This window comes from Anolis sagrei, chromosome 1, assembly GCF_037176765.1.
Source record: "Anolis sagrei isolate rAnoSag1 chromosome 1, rAnoSag1.mat, whole genome shotgun sequence".
In the NCBI taxonomy this organism is placed as follows: Eukaryota; Metazoa; Chordata; class Lepidosauria; order Squamata; family Dactyloidae; genus Anolis; species Anolis sagrei.
Window position 1 is genome coordinate 36,173,119 of NC_090021.1, and position 24,700 is coordinate 36,197,818.

The window sequence follows — 24,700 nt, forward strand, 5'->3', positions numbered from 1 at the left end:
CAAGGAAGGGGATAGTTGCTTTAAAAAATAAGAGTTTAGCTGCAGTTCTTATATTGGCCAGTGGATAAGGTGACTCAGGGGTTTTAGGGTCATTTTAAATAAATTTTCTAGACTTATTCATGAGTATATATAGTGTGCTGCAAGTGCTGTAGTTTGCTTATCTGCCCATCTCACATACATTCATTATCAGGAATTCCTTGTAGGTTTATCAAGGTAGAGTTAAAATGTTCTTTTCTTTTTAAATTTTATTTTACAAGAACAAAGAATCAGATTTGAGTTGGATTTCCCTGTGCTAAGGCGGAGACACACAAATACATCAGAATAAGAGATCGAAACTGAATTGTGAAATAGCTTGAGAATGTCTTTTTACTGCAGTTTTCTAGATTTCAACACTACTAAGTTTGTCATGGATGACGGCTTTGTGGTTCTTGTGACACTGTTGGAGAAAATTGGATTTAGGGAAAGTTTATTTAGTTCTCTAAATAATCCAAAATGTTTTCAATTTATTTTCCCCTCAGCACAGCATGCTTCAGTATTGCCTTAGATGTTATACAGTGAGAAGACTAACTATCAACCCTTTTCTTAGGCCTCAGGGTTTGGCTTTCCAAGAGTGATGTAGAAAAAAAGTGATGTGTTCAAAGCATGTCTTGGCTGTGTAACAGCACTTGTAGTTACAAGTCCTTTGACATGGACAATTATAGTGTATAATTACATGTCTAATGTGCAGATGTTTGTTCAAAGATGTAATACAATGTTCTAGCAAAACAAAGTAGAACTACAGAGAGCTTCTGGTGGGTGATTTTCTGTCCCTTCGCAGAAGGCTGGAAGTAATCAATATGTTCAAGAGCAAGCTGGTGGTCAATTTTTGGAACAAGGAGATGAGGCGTTAACAAATGTGAGGTGAACTTGTGGTCAGGATCTAGTAGTATGGCCAGGCAAATTTGTTCAGCACTCCCCTTTGCTACTTAGGAGATTAAGAACAATACATGCCTTATATCAGCAGCAGGAATCACATGGTCCTCCACATGTTACTGTACTGTAACTCCCATCATGTCTCATGTTTGGCTATACCAGTTAAATGCACTGTGTTCATATTGAGGGCTGTCAGTTTCCATCCTTGTATGACATGTTGTAAGTCCCAGGTAAGGCAAGAAAATATATTACTTGGTCAGACACTGTCAGTGAGTTCTGAAAACAGACTGTGTGCTCAGGCATTGCAATCAGGAGTAGTAATTGCATAAAGCCAACTTTTCTTATCGTGTAAGGTAGTAAGGCTGAGTAATCTCTCTAGAATGTTTACATTTTATGTATGTCTTATGCTTAATGGTTTTAATTGGTTTTAAATTCATAGTTATATGTAGTAATTCGTTATTATGATTTTTTTGTGTACTGTATATTGGCATTGAATTTTTGCCATTAGTATGTTGTAAACCGCCTTGAGTCCCCCAAGGGGTGAGAAAGGCAGTATATAAATACAGTAAATGAATGAATGAATAAATAAATAAATCTCTCTGGCCATTTCATTGGTGGCACCACAGCTCAACAATGTTCAGGCCTGGAAGCTGCTCCAGGGGCAAGATAATAAGCTGTTTAGAACCTCATTCCAGAGCTTTTCCTCCAAGTTCTGAGGTACACCTTGCCAGGAATTTTAAGGCTCATAAAAACAAGATTTTCCCATGTCAGCATCATAGCTTCATATTACTTGTAAGACATGACCATCACAATCCAATTCGCTAAGCTTTGTGTTACGAGAAAATGGTCTGTCAGGCAATAAACTAGCTTAAAATAAATGAAGGTGCTATCTGGAACCAGGGGCTGGTTTCAAGGAGTGATTTTATTTTACACAGTGTTCACAGATTGAAATCACTTTAAATGCCATGGCTGTACTCTACGGAATCCTGAGATCCATAATTTGGCGAGGTACTTTGGAGTCTCTGTTAGTGAATTCTAGTACATTCCCTGAACTACACCTCTAGTGCTCTGTAGCTAAGCATTCTGTGTACCTCACCAACTTACAAATCCTAGTTTTTAATAGAATGTAGATGTGACTTCTAAAATGGCATCAACTTCTATAACTGTTTGGGAGCAGATACACTGTATCTGAGATAAGTGTGATATAACATTGCAAATAATTAAAGACTGGTGACCCCACAATATCAATGCACAAATATGATTTTGTTGGTTCATCCCTCTGACCTGTCATAAGCTTTGGCCCTGTCAATCAGGAGATTTAGGACACACAGAAGGTCCCAGGCTCAATACTCAGCGTTTCCTGTTAAAGGACTTTTGTCATAGAATGTTGAAAAGTACTGCCAGAGAAAGGAGATAACATCGAATAGATAGAAAAATAGCTTGGTGTAGTTAAAAGATTTCTATATAGGCAAGTAACATTTTTGAACAGTGGGGAAGTTGATACGCACAAGGAAGTGCTTCACACATTGTCACTGAAGGTACACTGCTCTGAGGATATGCAGTTCTTGTTTTTATGCCTTCTAAAATACAACATTTCAGATAGATAAGCAAAGTGTACTTCTAATTGCAATTCATTAAAATAATGTGTTTTTCAGCCATATCCTCTTGTAATGTTTGAAGCAGGGGATGGGGGTGTGCCCAGTTTTTTAACTGAGGGGAGTGGTGAAAGTTCTGGAAACTTTAGGAAGTTTCCTCCCAACCAGCTGGATGGCCACCAGAATCCTCAAATAATATGACCTACATAGGGAACTGAGAATGTTTGTGTAGGTTTGAGCTAGTTCTAAGAGGAATTCCCAGTGCCGTATTACACTTCTCTTCTGCTGCACAATTTCTTATTTTTGGAAACATAAGCAAATGAAAAGGAAGGAATCAGGAACAAGTAAATTTACGATTCCAAATGATGCCTCAGGTAAAAGAGAATTAATTTGGGACAAAGCAGGTAAACCCTACTTTTTCCCAAATTAATTAGATACTCCATCAGACTTAAGAAACTACCTTTCTGGGATCGTTTGCCTTCAATACCCTTTCAATGAAGTTGAGGACCCATCCACACAGCCATATAACCCAGAATATCAAGGTAGATAATCCAGAACATCTGCTTTGACATGGGTTATCTGAGTCCACACAGCCATATAATCCAGTTTAATGTGAATTTTATATGGCTGTGTGGAAGGGCCTGAGTTAAAGGAGCACTGTTTTTAAACACTGATTTCAATGGGAGCCATACCATCTGAAGGAGCATTAGTCATTCTTTTAAAAAGATATAAATTACCTCCTCAGTTTATGGCGGCTTTAGAAATGGTAAGATACCCCCTACTCCACATTTGAAGTTTGCCTCATGTGAAGGGGACCATTGCTGGCAGTTTCTTAAGTGTGTAGAAAGTAAACTTCTTATTTATTACTATTTGAGTAAAAAAGCAAGCCAAGCCATGCAGAGTATAACGAAATTAGGTCAATCACAGATCCCATTGCTGTCACCACTGTAAAGACTTAAGAGGATCCTGAACTAATATTCCATTAACCGATCCCCTCAGACCCCCACACACGTGCCTTCAGCTGTTAAACATCTCACAGCTGACTACCACTTTGAAAGATCAGGGTACAGGATTTTACTTATTTAGGTTCTGGCTGAACACTAACACAATCCTGTCACAAAGCACTTCATTGTGTGTTGTGGAAACGTGAGTGTGTAATGGTAGGGTTGCTGCCACCATTCAAATTTTAGTTTGAAAAATTGTCTTGTTGTTAAACTTGAGGTAAATCTTCTTAATACACCAGCTCTTCTTTTTGGCTCCCTTCGAGTGACTGAATTGTAAAGATGTTAAGATTACTGGAATTTATCTTATATAATGAATTAAGGCTGAGGCAGTTTAACAGTGAACTAGAGAATAAGTTTATTAAGAGCTTTGAAACATACAACTGACTTCTATGAGGTACACAAGCGTATTTTGTTACTGAAGCACAATCTTCTTAAGAAATTGTTTCTTTAAACTGAGTTTCCTTTCTTTCACAGGAGCTATTTCCCTCACTCTACTCTATACCTGTAGCAGTGAGTCTCTTTGTCAAGCCTCTCTTGGCTGTCTCGCAGAGTATCTAAGTTTCCCCAGACTACTCTGTCCCTAAGAGAATAAAACAACTTGTGTCCTAACTCAGCACAAGAACACAGGTCTTCACTTTGACTTTCCTAGTCAAACTCTGTAGAAGCACCTGCCTCTCTCTCTCTCTCTCTCTCTCAGAGCTGACAGCCTTTTTACACTCTCTGTGTGCAACCCTAGTTACTATTATCTCTCTCTGATGCTAGGGCAGGGGCAGCTGGGACAGAAGGATAGTGTTTAAGCCTAAGCATAATGGAGCTGTGCCTGCCTGGTTTTTTTTGCAAGTAGGGGTACCTGATATGGAAGGAAAGCCTTTAGTCATCCTCTGGGTCAATGCAGAGGATGATTCTTTTCCTCTTCTAGAGGCCAGAACAGTAGCAATTGGAATAAAGAACCTTTTCTCAGCTGCTGGTGTTAGACATGAAAGCTTCAAACATAGTTCAGATAACACTGTTTTCTCTTCTTTAACTTATACTTTATAGGCTTTTAGCTTTAGTTTCTTAATGGCAACACATTATTTTGACTTATCATTTGAAAACTGCATTGCTGCTGTTTCAGAGCCTGGCCTGGGAAGCCATATTGTCAATAGACTCCCATCTCCCACGGCAGATCCACCCTTCCCATCTTCAGCAAATTCTCCATTCATGCTTCTGTGATTCCATGGTTCCTAAGAATTTTCTAGATTAAAGCGAAACCATTTAACTGGGATTGTTTGCCCTCAACACCCTACATGTTTACTCAGCATGTAACAATACCAAAAGAATTCCAGTCAAGAGTACACCACAGTGGTTCCCTTCACTGACTTCACACACATAGCTTGGATTAGTAAATTGGCATATCTGCTGACCAAACATACCAGAATGAAATTGTAGAAGGAAGTGGCAAGATGTGTGTGTGTGTGTGTGTATTGCACAAAATGTAGCCTCCATATGCAAGAACTTCTGGTGCGGTCAACTTGCAAGGAAAGAACAAAACCAGTACCCAAAAGTAAGGTTAAAATCCTGCTAGTAAGTAATGGTGTCATCAGTTTGCATTACAATGTTTTTGGTTGTTACATAGCTCAGAATTCTCTTCTGACAGCACATTGACCTCTCCAAACCCAATTTATAAGCTATGCAGACCCCACCCCCTACCCTGCCTTGCTAACATGAACTTAACTTGGTTTTTGGATAGCAAGGCAGTAACTTGGTGAGTTAAAGAATCTTGCAGAACTTTGCAAAGTGCACTACAATCTTCAGGTTTCTCCAGCCAGCATAATCATTAGTCAAAATGGCCAAGGAGTCTAGAAACTGTATTTTGAATCATTATAAACATTTTGCTAATCTATGACACACAAAAAATCCATCAAAAGAGATCAGTATCAAACAAGATTCAAAGCTACTTCTCTAAAACATCTCCCAGAACCCCCCAAGCATAGTGGCTGGAGGATTCTGTGTGTGTGTGTGTGTGTGTGTATAATTTTTCAAGCATTAGTATCTAAAGTGTTCAAAGTGTTTTCCATGCATTATCGAGTTGTAATCCTTACCACCATTCTGTAAATGAAAATATTATTATTGTTGTTGCTGTTTGCATAATACTATAGAGTGGAAGACGTCTAATGCCAAGAGCTTGTGTCTTGCATAAAGCTACCAAAGGAGGTCATGACAGAGGTGAGATTTGATGATGCATCACTCAGTCACTTAGCTACTATGTTACACCAGCTCAGTGATCAGATCTGCTGGCTATATGCAATCAAATCAGGTGATTTTGCCTTTGCCAAAAAAAGGAGGCTCAGTTTGCATCTTCCTCTCCTCCTCCTCCTCCTCAATTGCCTTTGAGAAGATAAGAGGCAGGCCTGTGAGTAATGCACATTAATCCTAGCTGGAAAAGGAGCAGCAGCACTTCATGGAAGGAGATGAAAGCATTCTGGATATAGTTCTTATTTGATTTTTTTTTTTTTGGATTCCAGGGTAAGCAGAATAGCAAAGTGCATACCTGAGAATTTTCCAAACACAACACACATCTACTTGCATATTTGATTTCAGCAGTGATACATGAGATGCTGGGATTTCAAGCCAAAGATGCGAGTCTAATGGAGATTTGGAAGGAACGTTGCCTTTCTCAGATGTTCTGGCAGAAGCTGAAGGGTTTTTTGTTGCTCGTCTGAAAAAGCAGAGGAGGACATGGAGGACCCACGTTGTGATAGAAAGAGCCTCTCCCAGTCTCAAAGGCCAAAGGCTTGGCTTGGAGCTTTGGCCATTCATATCCTAGTTCAACCCCTGTTGATTAGCAGTGATGTTGCACTAGGCATGACACCCGCTGTCTTGCACTGATTTTTGAAGGACATCTCAGATGATGTTTCATATTGGCAGCACTAACTACTAAACTACACAGTATTTTAAACATGTAACATGTTGTTGAGCCTCCTTTTCTTATTTTTTACTTATAAGTCAGCATGGCAAATGGTCCAGACTGGGAACTCTGCACTGATCTGCTCCAACATTGCTCTACTTCTAGCAGTAGGGTCACTAATCGTGTTGGCTATGGATTCTAGAAGATGTAATTTTTAAAAGTAACTTTTTGACTTATAAGTCCAACTTTATTCTATTCACATTCTTATTGAATAAGGACTGTTGTGTTCTCTGCCAAACTGTCTTGGAGGTGAGAATATTATATGTCGAACTACGCTATGTGTGACATCCAAGAATAAACAGTGGTTGTTGATAGACAGTCCTGGCTTCAAAGAAAAAAGGATAAAGTGGCTGGTATAAGCAATAAAATAGTTATTAAGATTTCCCACTAATTCTTTCTCTGTTCTGTTCAGCATGGAAAGTGTAATATAGTAGGAGAGATTCAAAACCTGGGAAAAGCTCCACATTCATTTTGAAGAAGCAAAATATTTTGCACTGGCCACCCTAAGCCAATGCTCCATTCTGTCACAATGCCATTAGTGGTGACTGCTTGGGCTCAAATGGATTCCCTGCTCACTGGGCAAGAATATATAATATCATTAATCATTCTGTAATCCCTAAGATGTAACTTTATCCATCATTCATATGGCAAATATAGTAGTCTAGCATGGTGGTGAAGAAAGATGAGACATACAAGATGGATAACTTTGAGGAAAAACATCGTTTTTGTGGAGCAGACTGCAGACAAAATTCCAATCTGGCACTCTAGCAATGTTTGAATACAAAATTCTGGATTAAGGCCTCATAATCATTCAAAATGCAAGTTTTCTTTGGGTCCTATTAAATATTTTGATTTATAATTAATCAAGGGTTTTGGTCCTTTTAAATTTCTGCATATGTTGCTAAATCCAAGAGAGTTTTTTTTTTTAAAAAAAATGTCCCACGTCACCCCTGGATACTCAAATTCTTGCTCACTGGAAAACACAGTTCAAACCAAAATGTAAAGCATAACATCCCCTTGATGTCTTGAGATTATAAATTTATGAAGTGCCGAGGCGAACGCATTCAGTGTCCTTCAACATTTTCTTGGGGCAGGGCCTCTTGTTAAGAGAGGAAGCAGAGTTACCAGTAAGCTTACACAGGCCATTGCAAAGGCATCTTCTTTGCCGTTAGATGCAGCAGCATTTAATGTTAATTATGCCTATTCTGGACTCTTTGGGATTTATATCATTTCCCAGGCTTCTGCTGCTGGAGAGATAATCAAAGCTGCGGTAGGCCAGGCGAAGGCTATTTCCCAGGGTGGACTGACTGATGCAGAAGTCATAAGAGCCAAAAACCAGCTGAAGGTCACTTTCTTGATGTCTGTTGAGTCTTCAGAAGGTTTGCTTGATGAAATTGGCTCCCAGGCCCTCGCCTCTGGGATGTATGCCTCGCCAGCCTCTGTAGTTGAGAAGATCGATTCTGTGATCACCACTGACATTGTGAATGCTGCAAAGAAATTTGCTAGTGGAAAAAAGTCAATGGCAGTCAGCGGGGACTTGGCACATACTCCTTTTGTTGATGAGTTGTAAGAATTAAATCGGGGAACAACTTCGAAACGAACTTGGTTTTAAGGCAGTTGCATTGACACCTATGATCATCTTACATTATTATTTATAAGTTCCTAGCACTTTGGATCTATCAGTGCGCACAGATGGACTAAAGTTCAGAACTCATACTCTTACAGGAATAAATTTATGGACTAATTAACAAGTTTCATGGATGTGGCAGAGATTAAACACATATGGTTGGATCTAGATAAAGGTGAATGTGACCAGTTATACCTGAGGGAAAATGTTGCCCCATCATGTTTTTCTAAATATGAAAGTTGCCTGCTTAGAATAAATATGTTCCAACAAGAGCTCATGCTTTCTTTCATGTGACTAACATTCAGCAGAGCAGTGGTGGTGCAATGAGTTAAACCCTTGTGCCAGCTAGACTGCTGGCCTGAAAGTTGGGTTGCTGACCTAAAGGTTGCCGGTTTGAATCTGCAAGATGGGGTGAGCTCCCATCTGTCAGCTCTAGCTTGCAGGGACATGAGAGAACCCTCCCAGCAGGATGGTAACACATCTGGGCATCCCCTGGGCTATGCTTCTCTCACACCAGAAGCAACTTGCAGTATGTTCTCAAGCATGTGCTTATGATGTTCTTGTCTCCTGGGGGAGAAAAACTCTTTGGTGAGCCAGAGGTTTGTAAACAAAAACCCTTAGGGACTCTGAAAATGGAGGGAGAGGAGAGCAGTTACGGAAGAATCATTAGAAATTGGGGGGCTCTCATATTCAAGAATAGAAGTCAGGGGGAAAGCCCTTAAAAATGTACAACTATGTGAGAGTTTCTCTTGTGTTCAAGTAATTCCCAACTTACATTGCAGTGGTTTGAGTACTGAACAATGAGTCTGGAGTCCAGGGTTCTTTCCCCCATTCATCCTTGAAATCCACAAGGTGACCAGAGCAAGTCACATACTCTCAGACCAGAAAACCCTCAGATAGGGTTGCCATAAATCCGAGATTACTTGAGGGCACACAAGAATAACAACATTTGTTGACCGCATTTGTTGACCGCCGTTCTCAGCCCTAGGGCGACTCACAACAACATTTTCTCTTGGCTAGATTTATTCATAGAGGGCTTGATCTTGCATTACTGAAAGAATGTGACTTCCCCGGGGTCACACAGAGGGTTTTGCATGTAGGAAATTGTGCCTTTATGCTAACAAGTAACATTATGACAACAGGCAAATTGCTACTTACAGCCAAACAGTTGAGAATTTGTTTCTTGGCTTGTTAAAGTACTCAATTTATATTTGAAACACTGTCTATTGTATCACTAATTTGATAGCCATATTAATGCTAGTGTCTTCTTTTCACCGCAGTCACTTGGAGATATATGTCATATCTTTTGTTAGCTTTGCTTGACTCTCTGGTCGTACTTGAGCAGCAGGTGCTTATGACAATATTTTGATTATCTCTCTGTGTGGCTTTTTAATTCCATGAGTCATTTTTAAAAACAACAACAATCTCACTTTGTCCCCATCAGTTAGTGCCTGTTATATTGATTTCAGTGTGCTGGTTTTTTGCCACTAGAAAATTTAGAATTTGAATTAGTCCTTTGTTTGCTTTGCTTTTGCTTTGGCCATCTTCTTTTGGAGAGAATCCATAGGGGTAAATAAAAGTTAAGTTACCAATCCTAAAAGTGTTGGTCTGTGTTAGTACAAGGAAGATTTCTATATAGGCAAGTAACATTTTTGAACAGTGGGGAAAGGGACACACAAGGAAGTGCTTCACACATTATCACTGAAGGTAGACTGCTCTGAGGATATGCAGTTCTTGTTTTTACACCTTCTAAAAATACAACATTTCATATAGATAAGCAAAGTGTACTTTTAATTGTAATTCATAAAAATAATGTGTTTTTCATCCATATCCTCTTATAATGTTTGAAGCAGGGGATGGGGATGTGCTCAGCTTTTTTAACAGAGGGGAATGGTGACATTTCAGGAAACTTTAGGAAGTTTGATCATATGCACTCCCTGCTAGGCACTACAGTGGCTAAAGTGTGAGTCAGGAGGGGGATGTTACAGAGGGATGAGATTACCAACCACTGCAATGAAGAAAAAAATGGGCATTCAGATGTATGTATCTAAAAAGATAGTGTCCAAAATGTATGACTTCTTCTTGATCATCATTTGGCGAAGAATGGCATGTGATATAGTTTGTCTCAGTAAACAGCACTGGATGCATTACTGTCCCAATATATTACATTGACTGGGACCCCAAAATTGCACTCTCATGCCTAATGGACATAGTTAAAGCAATGGTATTCCCCATAGTCGCCTATGGATGTGAGAGCTGGACCATAGGGAAAGCTGAACGATGGAAGATAGATGCTTTTGAACTGTGGTGTTGGAGGAAAGTTCTGAGAGTGCCTTGGACTACCAGAAGATCCAACCAGTCCATACTTCAGGAAATAAAGCCCGACTGCTCATTGGAGGGAAGGATAGTAGAGGCAAAGATCAAGTACTTTGGCCACATCATGAGAAGAAAGGAAAGCTTAGAAAAGACAATTATGCTGGAGAAAATGGAAGAAAAAAAGGAAGAGGGGCCGACCAAAGGCAAGATGGATGGGTGGGATCCTTGAAGTGACTGGGAAGTTTGACCCAATTCTCTCATTGGTGGGGTTCAGAATGCTCTTTGAATGTAGGTGAACTATAAATCCCAGCAACTACAACTTCCACATGTCAAGGTCTATTTCCCCCAAACTCCACCAGTGTTCACATCTGGGCATGTTGAGTATCTGTGCCAGGTTTGGTCCAGATCCATCATTGTTTGAGTCCACAGTGTTCTTTAGATGTAAGTGAACTACAACTCCAAAACTCAAGATCAATGCCTACTAAAGCCTTCCAGTATTTCCTGTTGGTCATGGAAGTTCTGTGTGCCAAGTTTGGTTCTATTCCATCATTGGCAGAGTTCAGAATGCTCTTTGATTGTATTTGAACTATAAACCCCAGCAACTCCAACTCTCAAATGACAAAATGAACCCCACACTTGCCTCAACTCCACCAGCATTCAAAATTGGGCATATCGAGTATTTGTGCCAGTTTTGGTCCAGTGAATGAAAATACATCCTGGATATCAGATGTTTGCATGATACCTCATAACAGTAGTAAAACTGAGGTTATGAAGGAGCAACAAAAATAATGTTAAGGTTGGGGGTCACCACAACATGAGGAACGATGTTAAGGAGTTGCGGCATTAGGAAGGTTGGGAAATACTGAACTATTATTTACTTACAGTGCATTACTGTGGCTTCTTACTTACTGTCACACTACTGCAAAGCAACATTACATTACAGTGGAAGAAATCAAGAAAGCAGATACACTCGGGACTTGTAATGACTCACATAAACTTCAAGAGAACCGCAGGATAGAATGATCTGAAAACTTGCTGATCAATATATATATAAGCCTGAAATATATATTCTGTAATATACTAATAGAGGTCCAACTGAGAGCTTTACAGAGACCACCCTGAATATCCAGCTACCGGAGAGAGAATTGGAAACAGTCTTCAAACACTTCTGCAGTGCATTACAGCTAGTGAAGAAAGCCAGTGACAGAAAAGACAACTGTTGCCAAATTGAATGAAAAGTACATGTGGTGTAATCTGGTGCACCTTTGGAAGATCAAATGATTGCCTGTTTGACTTTCCAAATTGAAAAATCTCCCTTTCCTGTTTTCTTTCAATACATTCTCATCTTTTTCTTTTCTTATTGGTACAAAAACTAGTAAACTACATTGTGAATTCATAATGAAATGATCAGTTCCATGAATAGATAGCAAATACGTGGCAGCTGGGTCTTCAGAGGTTCAGAATGAAAAGAGGCAAGGCATGGGCCTGACTGCATTTCAGGGTGGAAAGAGAGTAAAGTAGTTGCTTGAAAATCCTATATGTTAGCCTTTCCAAACCATTGCCCTCCAGATGTTCTGAGCCACATCTCTTATCAGCTCCAGCCAGCACAATTAATAGGAATGAAGGGAGTGGTAAACCAAAACATCTGAAGGATACCAGGTGGGGCCTTCAATAGGGCTGTTCAGACATGAAGGCTGAATACAGCCCACCGTCTTCCTTGCAAAATGCTTTTTGTCCCAAAAGAAGCAAAGTCTTTATCCCATGGTATTTATTTATTTTATCAGAAGCTGCAAAAGGTTGCAATTGGCCACCATGATTAGCATTGAATGGCCTTGTAGCTTCAAAACTTTGTTGCTTCCTCCCTGGGGGAATCCTTTTTTGGAAGGTGTTAGCAGGTCCTGATTGTGAAACAACATTAACACTTGCTCAAACAGACAACGGTTCTTTCTCCCACCCTGGACATTCCAGAGATATATAAAGATCATTTTTCCTAGTTTCCAACAGACTTCACAACATCTGAGGATGCATGCCATGGATGTGGGTGAAACGTCAGGAGAGAATGCTTTTGGAACATGGCCATACAACCTGGAAAACTCACAGCAACCCGGAATTAGCTTTGTTCACTTTCTTCAATTACATCATATACTCAAATCTAACTGTCACATTCCACAAACACAATTACCTCTCTCCAAAATGAATATTTGGACATATCTCCAACATGCTCAGACAGCCATGTTACATTAGGAAAAGTTGTCTTCTAAAGAAAGAGAGCTTCTTTCCCACTGTTAGTGAATTGACATTTTCAAAGAACTACCCACCTTTATTAACTTGTAAGAGCCAAACTAGATATTATGCCTTACATCCAAGGTGGGCAAAGTACAGCCATCCAGATGCTATTGGGCTGCAGAAGCAGTCGTTTAGGGAGTCCAACCATGGGCAGTATAGCCAATGGTGAGGAAATGTAGAAGCAGAGGTGAAAGATTTGTTGATGACTGCATTGTTCCTAGAATTACCTTTCATTTAGAGTTATATGTGTGTGTGTGTGTGTGTGTGTGTGTGTGTGTGTCCATATACATTATCCATATGTGCAACCACGTGTGTTGCTTTAAAGGGGCAATGTGGAGGAGTAGTGAGGAAAGAAAACTATATGGAAACATTTTTGTAAAGGTGACTGTGACAATGTTATAATTTACTTCTATAACCAATATATACGTATGAAAAGAAGTACTTCATCCTTTCTGTACCTTCGACTTGCTCCACAAGTCCCCCCTCCCCCATTCTTTGATAGGAAAGAATTTGAACTCTGGAAAGAGATAAAATGGAAGAGGGAGGGAGGAATTAGGATTAAGGAATCAGTGGGCTGAAAAAAGCAGGCAATATCCCCTCTTCTCACTGCTTTTCAGTGCTAATGATCACCAGAAAGCACCATTCATATTTAAAGAAGACTATGGGGATAATGTTATTGGGAACTGTCTGTAATGTGAAGATGTATTTATTTGTTTTTGTTCCAGGGCTCATTCTCTGGCACGTACTTTTGTTGAACTTTGCTTTCCATTTTATTATTTATACTGCCATATATGCATCTGGAGTCATCAGGAGTGAAGACTGGTAATTAGCAGTTAGTTTAGGGAGTCCAACCATGCTGTGCACACTTCTCCTTTGTTGGCAAAGCCTTTCATGAAGGCAAGGAGAAGGTTTATGACCCTTGCATGTTTGACAGCCAGGAGGGGATCCTACTGGAAATACGTGCAGTGACAGGATAATAACTTCTTCCTTTGGAATTGCGTTCTATGTAAACAGTATCAGTGATCACATTTCATTGTTATTGAAGGAGGAGATAGTTCTGGATAGAAGCCCATGTGTAGGTCAGCGAGTAGGCTCGACACAAGAGGGAGGAAAGGAACTTTTTCACCTTGTACAGAAGTGACTGATTTCAGCTCTTTGTGTGTTGTTTTCTTTTGTCTTTTTATTCATTTATGTTATCAGCTGAAACTTAAAACAACTTCTACAGTCCAACTGGACAGAGGTCTAGGGAAACAAGCCAGAGCAAAGAAAGTATAGCAACCACTTTTAATCACCATCAAGTGACTCTTATAAATATTTGCTTTTACATATACACGGACACTACATCAAAGCCTAGTATGTGGTCATCCTTGTGGCTGGGGAATAAAAGAAAGGAAAAACTTACAAGAGCTCCTGTGTTTGAAGATGTTGCAATTGATAGCAAGCGAAAGTACCTGGAGATGAGATAGTTGGAGGAAGGGAGCCTGCCAAAGTTTAGCAAACACATTAATACATCAAAATAAATCTTTAGAACATTGATTGCCCACTTTTGTTGGAAGGATTAAATTGGAGCTCTCATGTAAGTGTCACTCTGCCCCAGGGTATAGCCATAATAGAGAGAAATAGAGTGCCAGGGTCGGATTTTTTTCCATTTGAGAAAAAGAAAGTTGTTTATGTCTCTCTACAACAAGAAACATGTTGAATTGGTTCTGCTCACTTAGCAGAGTCTATCCAAGAATGCTAGATGTTTTTGCTCCCACTTCATTTGAAATGAACCAGACTCACATCAGCTGTAATTATCAGGTTTGAAATAGTTCCAAAGGAAAATAGTGGTAGTGGTGGTGATTTATTGCCCTTCTTTATCATTCTTGCTCTTATTTAAAAGGCAATCTCAGTGCCTTGTGCACTTTGTTACATTGCAAAATGAATTCTGGGTAGATTAATTGGAGTTTACCACAAAGTATAAAATGAGATCCCATCTGGAAAACCTTTCCCAGGTAGAACTCCACTATCTCTCCTTCCACAGAACTCAACTGTTGCCTGCATACCCACCTCAAACGTAATCGTTTAGTGGGTAGTGTAAAGTGTAGAAGGGGTGGTGGAGTGTCTGGTTATGTCCACATAGCCAGGTGCACAGTAATCATGGCATCCTCTGAGAGGTCTTCTGGGGGTCCCATAGGATGGCATAATCATTGTACAGCCAGCTATAGGGACATAGCAGAATATTTATTCCCCTCCCTACATGCTCCATCAGACTGTGCTGGAGAAGCATAACCAACAGGTTTATTTTGAGGGCTTTTGGATGGAGGAGGCGGTAAATTTTCCTCTCTACAATGACCCCCAAATGGGTCTATGACACTTAAAGGAGCCCATCCAATATCTTTCCATAGAAAATGATATCTATATGTGGTCTGTCTTTTGAGAATTGTTTGAGGTTTAACCCAATGAGCATCCTAAATGTTCTTTACTATCACCCTCACTATTCTCTAACAGCCACTTTGAGTCCCCTTCAGGGGAGATAAAGCAGGGTATAAATATAATAAACATAATAATAATACCTCATACACCCCTGTGATAGTCTAAACTTCATGTTTTTATGTGCTGCAATGATGTCATGTTTGTGTATGCATGTAAACGAGAATGAATGAATCCAATTATAGTAATGGTTTTATATGTGGAATCATCTGATAGAATAGGGGAAGGTAATACTGAGAGGTATGTGTGTGGATTGGAATTGACAATCAATCGTCTTTATTGCATCAAAACACAATAAAATGCTTACATTTGGGGGAAAATGTGTTTGGGTGCTGGTTACATTTGGCAGGATCTTCTCTGCAACTGCCCCTGAATTATGCATATCTCTCTCTCTTAATGGATGCCAGGGTGGTTGCATACTTTTCCAATTTGCAACAAGTAACGAAGACAATGTTCTTCATTAATAAATTAAGAGCAATGGCAAATAATGGTGCCTTTAAGGAGCTTTCCATAGGAAGACTTTCTCACAGATTGATCCCCATTCTCATAAACAAGGCACAAGGACAGGCAAGGAGCAGGTCTGCCAATGCAAATTTCTGCCTCAAGGCCCAAATGTTTTGGGCCAAGGATGAGAGGTGATGACAGAGAAATGTGCGCCTGCTTGTGAAGTTTGTCTTGCTTTGTTTTTTTAGACTACCAGATTGAAACTGGCACCAGTGTAATTTCTAAAAGTGCATTTTAGTTCATTCCCAGTCAACAGCACCCAAAGATGGGCTAAGGTTCCCAACTGAAGTATATAGTGCCAAAGGATAGTAGAGAAAGAAAGTTGTGCTTGCTGTGTTTGTTTAATAGGACAGCAAGCAGGTGATTTGAGGGAACTGGAAGAAACAATTTCTGTTCTGAACAAGAAGCCTGAAATAATGTTTTCCACTTCATAATCTCTTTGGGGCAAGAGGTATCTGTATTTAAAGGCACCAGTAGCCAGAGATAATTCTCAATTAAACTGGTTTGGGTTTCCTCCAGTCCTCTATTTTATTCTGTCCTAAGACTTCTTAGCAAGTTGAAATTACACATAGTTGTGGTTTTGGAAGAACTTTGGTATGTGCTATTGTTTTCACATGTACAGTAGCATTCACCCAACCTTTGACCTTGTTTACAGGTCCCGAGTTCACCTTTGGCCTTGAAAATGAATGGAAGAATTTGAGCTTTGATGCAACTACTAGCCCAAAATAACTACTTATTTGCAATTCATGCTTTTTTCAATATTTCTTTTGTGTGTCAGGAGCGACTTTGAGAAACTGCAGGTCGCTTCTGGTGTGAGAGAATTGGCTGTCTGTAAGGACACTGCCCAGGGGACGCCCAGATGTTTCCATGTTTTACCATCCTTGTGGGAGGCTTCTCTCATGTCCCCACATAGGGAGCTGGAGCTGACAGAGGGAGCTCAACCCATTCTCCTCAGATTTGAACTGTAGACCTGTTGGTCAGCAGTCCTGCTGGCACAAGGGTTTAACTCATTGCACCAACAGGAGTTCCCATTTTCAGTAATGAAGCAAGCAAGCAAAGTTTATTGATTAATCCATTGACCTCATCAACATTAAAAACAAAAACAGAAATGTGCACAAACAGACAAGAATCACCATCCCAAGACCCCCACAACAGTGAACCAACACACATTCAAACCTGATTAGGTTAAAAGATAACTAAAAATATCGTCATTAAAATGTCAAGATAAAATTTCATACCACAAAAATTAAAAACGAAGGTTAAAATGAAGGTTAAAATAGACCAGCTATTACACAATCCCAAGTAATGAAGGAACAATTAAATTCCATTACAATTATAAACTAACAAGAAAAAAACTTCCCAGCACTTGTAGTGTCATTGTATTGCTGTTATTGGCACAGACCTATAGCTTCATTAAATGATGGAGGAGAAATCTCAAATGGTTCAAGTGGTGGTTCATGCTATCCCTTTTGTTACTGTTTTTTTCAGCTTTTTTGTGGCCATACAGAAGTTACTGAAGAAGCAGATGGAAGATGTGTATTTTGTGCCCCAGGGCTTATAGCATTCAGAAGTTTTAAAGTAACTAAAAAGTAATATTCTCTTATGTTTGAGATACATGAAAGAAAAGAGTTGTTTCTAAAATGTAACTAAATTAATCACCAGTTGGTAGTTAGAAGTATAATCAGAGGCAGCCCTAGGTAATTTTCAACAGTAAGCAAACAGTATTTTGGTTCCCCCCCAACCAATCACTGATATATATTTTCTGTTCGTCGTGGGAGTTTTGTGTGCCATATTTGTTTCAGTTCATATTTGTTTCATTGGTGGAGTTCGGAATGCTCTTTGAACTATACATCCCAGTAACTACAACTCGCATATGTCAAGGTCTGTTTTCCTCCAAGAGCTCCTCAAGAGCGCCTCTGGGCAAAACCAACTATACTGCAAATGCTAACTGCGTAATGGGTTGAGCTGCCCCTGAGTATAATGATAACAGATAACTTTTTAAAAGTTATCTTCTTGATTCCGGCTGGAGTGTGACTGTTTCCTTGCCTAGATACTGTAAAACAGGAAAGCAACAGAGTCACCATTCTTGGGAGAGTCAAGACTTGGACCAGAACCCAATGCAAACTCTTTTTGGTGATTCAGCCTATCCCTGTTTGAAAGGCTTGGGACCAGAAGTCTTTCATATTTTTTAAATTTTCAGATTTTGGATTACTTGCAAATATACAGTGAGATATCTTTGAGATAGGACCGGCTGGACGAGAAAAACATTCTACTTCTCTTAGTGAAGTTATTTTTGTTGAATCCCCATTTTGGCCAATTTAAATCAGGGATGGGAATCTTACAGCTCTTCAGATGCTGTTCAGTAGTTGCAACTCTTGCAACATATGGAGGGTCACATACTTTCCATAAATCACATGTATACAAATCAGCTAAGAAATAATTATCTCTAAGTATTGGATGAATCATTAATTGGTTCTTTTGGTTTAGTGTTTCTAGGTGTAGTGGTTTGAGAGTTGGGTTATAATTCCAGTTTGAATCCCTGCTTCAGCAATACGACTTTGGGTTGCCCTACTTGGTGAAACCACTAATTTCAGTTAATAAAGCCTTTATTGGTTTGTTCACTTTGAGAAATCTCATTTGAGATAATTAAGATAATTCTAAGTTACTATCCAGTTCTTGAGTAAATGTAGTAACTGAGTCACGTGTTCCATTACAGCATCCCAAAACATGTCATGCAGAAGCAACCTTAAACTGAGTCAAACTCCAACTAGGGCAGTGATATTTATTTTGTGTGGCTGAATTTAAGCTCTCAAGTCTGTCCCTGTCCCTCAATGTGACAACTTCAAAAGCTAAGGCTGGATCTACACTACCCTATATCCCAGGATCTGATCCCAGATTTTCTGCTTTGAACTGGATTATATGAGGCCCCTTCTACACTGCCTTATAAAATCCAATGCAGTTAGTGTAAAAGTTTATATCTACAACTTTTTTTGTTATACCCCCCTAATAGTCAAGAGATAAAACATTCATTCTGTGGACAGGCAGAAATGAAATCTATGCATTTCTGAAAAAAAAATCAGGTTAATGCCACATTTACAAGTTGCCACAGCTTTGAGATGAAGGCAAGATCTTTGTAATATTTATTTATTTATTTATTATTTGCACTTGTTAACCGCCGCTCTCAGCCCTAGGGCGACTCGTGGCGGTGTACAAAACATAGAAAAAACAACAATTTACAAAGAGTCAAGACCACAACACAACATCTTACTAATACAAACATCTAATTAAGCTAAAAATCCGCTTCGTCTTATTTTGGGGTCATAATCAATCTCATAGTCGTAGTCCATTCCGGTCGTCATTCCGATAACATAGCACTCAATTGAAGGCCTTCTCGAAGAGCCATGTTTTCAGGCCCTTACGGAAGGCCATAAGGGAGGGCGCCTGTCTGATTTCAGCAGGGAGGGAGTTCCATAGCCAGGGGGCCACCACCGAGAAGGCCCGCTCTCTTGTCCCCGCCAGGTGTCTAATATTTTGTGTTTAAACAGGGAGTAAAACAATTTGTCTGAAACGCCAAGCTATTGGTTTGGGTTGCATACAATCAGCATGAATTCCTTAAATCACATAATGGATAGATGGAGAGAAATCCAGGGCCTATTTACAATAACATATAATGTAGTTTCAGAATGCAGATCAACTGCATTGAACTGGGGCCCCTTCTACACAGCTGTATAAAATCTAAGTTGTCGGTTTTGGACTGGATTATATGGCAGTGTAGACTCAGTGACCTTCCACACAACCATATAACCCAGAATATCAAGGCAGATAGTCCACAATGTCTGCTTTGAACTGAATTATCTGAGTCCACACTGCCATATAATCCAGTTCAATGTGGATTTTATACATCTGTGGGGAAGGGGGCTCAGATAATTCAGTTCAAAGCCAATAATGTAGATTATCTGCCTTGGTATCCTAATTATATAGCAGTATAGAAGGGCCCTGGATTATATGGCAGTGTATACTCACATAATCCAGTTCCTTCTGCATTATGTGAGTCTACAATGACCATATAATATATTTTCATAATACAATTTAACTGCATTGAATTGCATTATATCTTATTACACTGCTATATAATGCAGTTCAATGCAGTTAAACTACATTATGAGAATGCATTATATGGCAGTGTAGATGGTGTTGGTTTTTCACATAGTTGTTGCATTGGCTAAAGCAGAATGGAAGTAACTAGAATACAGAAGGCACGGAAATCATAGCAATGCAGGCCAGTTGTGGAACAGAGCATTCGTAGAAGACTATACACTAGTGGTGTCCTAAATAAATATTTTATTGGATGCTTTTGCATTAGAAAGTGGTTTCTTTAGAGACTTTCCAAGTGGGGAATGTTTTGGTGAGCTCAGTCTGTGAAGATTTTGTAGCCTAGATCTCTTAAAATGGCATGCAAATTCTTGGGGCATTGCGCTTGTGTAACCTCGGGAGCTAGTCCAGTCCTTACCTTATTCATGTTGTCAGTCTTTCTGACACATTCTACTGTTTCTTCAGGTAATCCTCAAAGGCATTCACCAGCTTTTACTATTGCAGAATATCATATGTATATTTCCCTGCGGAGACAGCTGGTGGAGCTACCACCAGAAAGGATGCAAATTCCCTTGTTGATTGGGTTGTTGTACATTTTTTCACAAGAAGAGCAATCAGAAATAGCCATGTATAACCCAGGAACAGCACCCTGTTGTTTGATGCCACAAGTACACAACCAAATCTGTTTGGAGAGATGGCCAGGCAGCCAGGTGCTAAAAATAGTAGATAATGACAAAGTTCTGTTCCTGGCTTAAAAGTGTGTGTTCCTGTTTCATTGTCTAGTGCTGACTTGGACAGAAGTAGTTCTACCCCATAAAATTTGTTTGTGAGCCAGAAATTTTATGAAATGTGTGGCGAGCACAGTTTCTCTGGCCTGCACATAGAACTGAACTTTTGCAATCATCCGCATAACCAAATCTCCTCATATCTGCATCTCACGGTTTTTTTTTAAAAAAACTGCTGGTTTCCGACAGAAGTCCCATGGTAGCCATCTTGGAAGCCTCTAAATCTCAGAACAAAGCATCAAGTCTGGACAATGGAGGCAGAAATCCTGGGACCAACCGGTCTGTATGTGCACCTCTCCTGAAGTCTCAAGATTTTTGCCCTTCACTAAAACCCATGATTTAGTGCTGTCTGGAAGCGCCCTTCGTCTAAGCAACATGTGTTAAATGCAGGGCCTGCGGGCTAAAGCCAACCAACCAACCACATCATTTTATGTGTCCCACAAGGCATTCAATACCAAGACAACATAGTTATATGCATACAAACTTACAGTTACAAAGAGCCCTTTGATGGCAACCATAAATTTGATGTGGCCCTAGGTGAGAGTGGGTTTGACACTCCTGACTTCTTTCTCATCTGTGAGGAAATTATACATCTTAAGGTGCTTCCACACAGCCCTATATCCCAGAATATCAAGGCAGAAAATCCTACAATATCTGCTTTGAACTGGGTTATCTAAGTTCACACTCAGATAATGTGGGATTTTCTGCCTTGATACTCTGGGATATAGGGCTGTGTGGAAAGGCCCTAGGTTTTATCTTGTCCAAGCACAGGCATTATATTATATTAATGAGGAACATATTCTATATAGCCTATCTAGCTATCTAGAGAGGAGTAATTCTATTGCCATCACCAGCAACATTCTAAGTATGGTGATCAGCTTATGAACAGCATAGGCATAAGTTACATAAAGCTGTTGGAAGCAGTCATTAGTCTGCTTGATATCTATCTGCTTGAAGTGGTTTTTATGTAACAGCTGAGGTTCTCCTTGATCTCCAGCTCATCCGTTTATTTTACTGGGCTTTAATTATTTATCTTATCCATCCAGTTAAGTTAATGGGCTTTAAAAGGGAGTCAACAATTAGTGGCCATTAACTTTCCTTTTGTTTTATGCCTGAATTCATTTGTTTATTTCTCCCTGGGTCCCTTCAGTTTTCTTCTGTACCTTCTTATCATTCATAAATCTAAAATATTTTTTCCATGGGTTGTTGAAAAAACCAATACTTTGCCATTAATCTTAAGATATCAACCATCAAACGTGATGAAGGTTATGATGCTGCTTCATGTTTTCATATATTTAAATTAGTCCTCTTTTTGTTTACCTTAGAATTATCTCTCTTTACGTTGTTTAAATGCCTTGAAGGCACTAAATCCTATTCTAATCTGACAAACTAAACAAGGCCAGAGTAGGTTAATATTAGGTGGGGGACCACGATGGAATACCAGCTGGTGTGAGCTACCTTATATACTCATAAGTCTATAAATTTTAATAAAAACCACAACCACAATTTTAATTTCAAAGAGGAGGTATCCCCTTCTTTGAATGGCAAAAGGAAGGAACTTAGTCCATCTCAGGAAAATCTAAAATAATCACTAATGCACGCACATGCACACACCGCTTCTGGCCTTTCTGAATGCCTAAATGGGGAAATGAAGATAGTGGTATTCATATTTTCTCTTCTCTGCTTATGCAAGGGCCATATCAAAATCCATAATTTTGGTCCTGAAACCTTCCCTCAACTTATGCAGGAGGATATATGATATATTCAGAGGAAGGTGATAGCAAGCCACCTCCTAGTATTACTTGCATGAAAAAAACCCTATAAAATTGATGGCCAACTAAAGGCCAAGAGGTTACTTGAAGGCACGTAGTTTACTTTTCTCTTAATGGAAATAATAATAATAATAATAATAATAATAATAATCTTTATTTATATTCTCTCTGTCTCCCCTAGGGGTCTCAGAGCAGATTATAGCAGACATAGGCCAATATTCAATGCCTTACAGTCACATACAATGAGACACAGACAAGGCCAAGGTTTCTCCTTTTTCATTTCTGGTTTCTGGATGCAGTGCTCAACTCTGGCTCTGGGCAAGGTGTTCTTTCTCCATTTTCAAGCCGAGGAGCCTGCATTATCATCTCCTGGTTGGAGCGTCTTTTGCCTTTTCCTGCCGAAGCTGTACCTATTTATCTACACACATTTGCATGTTTTCTGACTGCTAGCTTGACAGGAGCTAGGGCTAACAGCAGGAACTCACCCCATCCCATAGATTCAAACTGCTATTCAGCAGCACAAGGGTTCAACTCATTGTGCCACCGCGGCCCAGGCAGCTTGTGGAAGCAGAAAATGTGCTTTTAATTTAAGTTACTGTCCATGATATTATCTAATCGCATCTTATTTTCAGAAAGGATACTGCTAATAATTAAATTCAGGGTCTAAAACGAGTAAAATATACTGGTCAACCTATAGCAATCTATATTTGGAAAATCACATAGAAGTGGAGCACCAAAACGAGGAGCAGATAACTGCTTAAATATTTCCCCTACTGTTTCTCCAGTCTTGATTGCCATTCCACCTATTACACTTTCAATTTTAAAAGCCCATTGAGATAGACTAATAACCCATTTGATTTACATTTCAAAACAAAGAGGGGCAACTGCTAAGTGAATTTGGAACATTTTCTTCTTCTTGTGACTCCCAAAGCAATAGCAAACAGATTGTATCACATCTAGGTCTTGGACACATGATTTCTGCTCTTTGGACACTGGGATTGGATTCTGAAGATGGAGGGGGAAAGATTAGTGAGGACAAGAGGACCCAATTAACCCCTCTGTGTCGTATTTGTGTCAATTCATTGGTGTTTTTAGCCGGGGGGGGGGGGGGGTCAACTTGGTGTACAATAAAAGATTAGGGTAATTTAGAAGTTGCAAAAATGGGGCCCCATATAGCAGCACTTTCCCCATGCCTGTTACAAAAGGAGACTGCATTTAACCATCAAACGTGGATGCTTTAAAATGGCACAGATAAAAATGGCACCTATATCATTATGACAATCCATGCCAGAGTGTAAAATGATGCTTTAAAATGCATATAAAGAAAATTTCCCCTCCTCCACATCAGTTTTGGACTTCTTTGCTTTGTGTAACATCTTAGATTTGTTGTGCGATTATCTGCTTTCTTTCCTCTTCTCTGAGAATTGAGACACTTGAAATAAAAGACAAAACACATTGTCAAAGAGTTTAGATATTTTTGCTCCAGGCTTTTCCTTTCCTTTTTAAAAAATGCTACCCAGGGCAAACTGCTTGTCATTAAATTCTATTTTCTTGGCAATTGCGATTAAGAGTATGCAAGTCTAGAGTCATTTGTGAAACATCAACTGTCAGGATTTTGTTCCAATTTATAATCATCCAGGATTTTCCACCGTTGCTTTCAAAGAACAGGGTTAAACACATGCCCCGAAAGAGAGTTGGAAACGGTTTGTTGATCGCTATTAATCTGCTGTTTCCATAATCAAATGCACATGTTTGTTTATCTGGTTAAATTGCTAATGATATCAAAATTGGCTGCTGGAGACTGAATCATCCTGCAGACATTTCCGTTGCTGTTTCTTGAGGCTGCCTTGTGTTGTGGCTTGTTAAAGAACAATATATTTATGCTTTTAAATCATTACACTAACTTTTTGCAGATCTCATCTCGCCCAATGGCCCCACCCCCTATTTTAGAAGAGTGAGATTTGATGTCTCAGCGATGGAAAAAAATGCTTCCAACCTGGTGAAAGCTGAGTTTAGAGTCTTTCGCTTGAGGAATCCAAGGCCTCGCGTATTGGAACAGCGGATAGAGCTTTATCAGGTAACAGTGTGGCTCTCTAATGCCTTTTTCTTATGTGCTTTCTGTCTGGGGCATTGTTATGCTATATAGACAAGAGTGACTTTAATGTTCATTTTTCTTTTGTAGTGAACTCTGGGAAATGTAGTTCTGTGAAGAAATTCTGAGGATCTCTCACAGTGAATTCTCGCTACCTCACCAAACTACAAATTCTAGGAGTGAGGCCAGTTTAAACGATTCCCAAATAGATTGGAAATTTATTTGAATGTTTTTTAAAGTTCACGTATGAGATGCCATTAACGTACTGTGACAACTGGAAAAGAAAGCATGCACAT

General features: G+C 39.5%; 1 protein-coding gene across 1 annotated transcript in view; it reads left to right on the top strand.

Annotated features, from left to right (window-relative positions):
- The window catches only part of TGFB2 (transforming growth factor beta 2), a 99,727-nt gene that overhangs the window by 49,235 nt on the left and 25,792 nt on the right, over nt 1–24,700 (top strand). Inside the window, exon 2 of the mRNA XM_060754253.2 lies at nt 24,226–24,389. Coding sequence (XP_060610236.2) covers nt 24,226–24,389 — 164 coding nt within the window. The remainder of the gene's footprint in view (nt 1–24,225; nt 24,390–24,700) is intronic.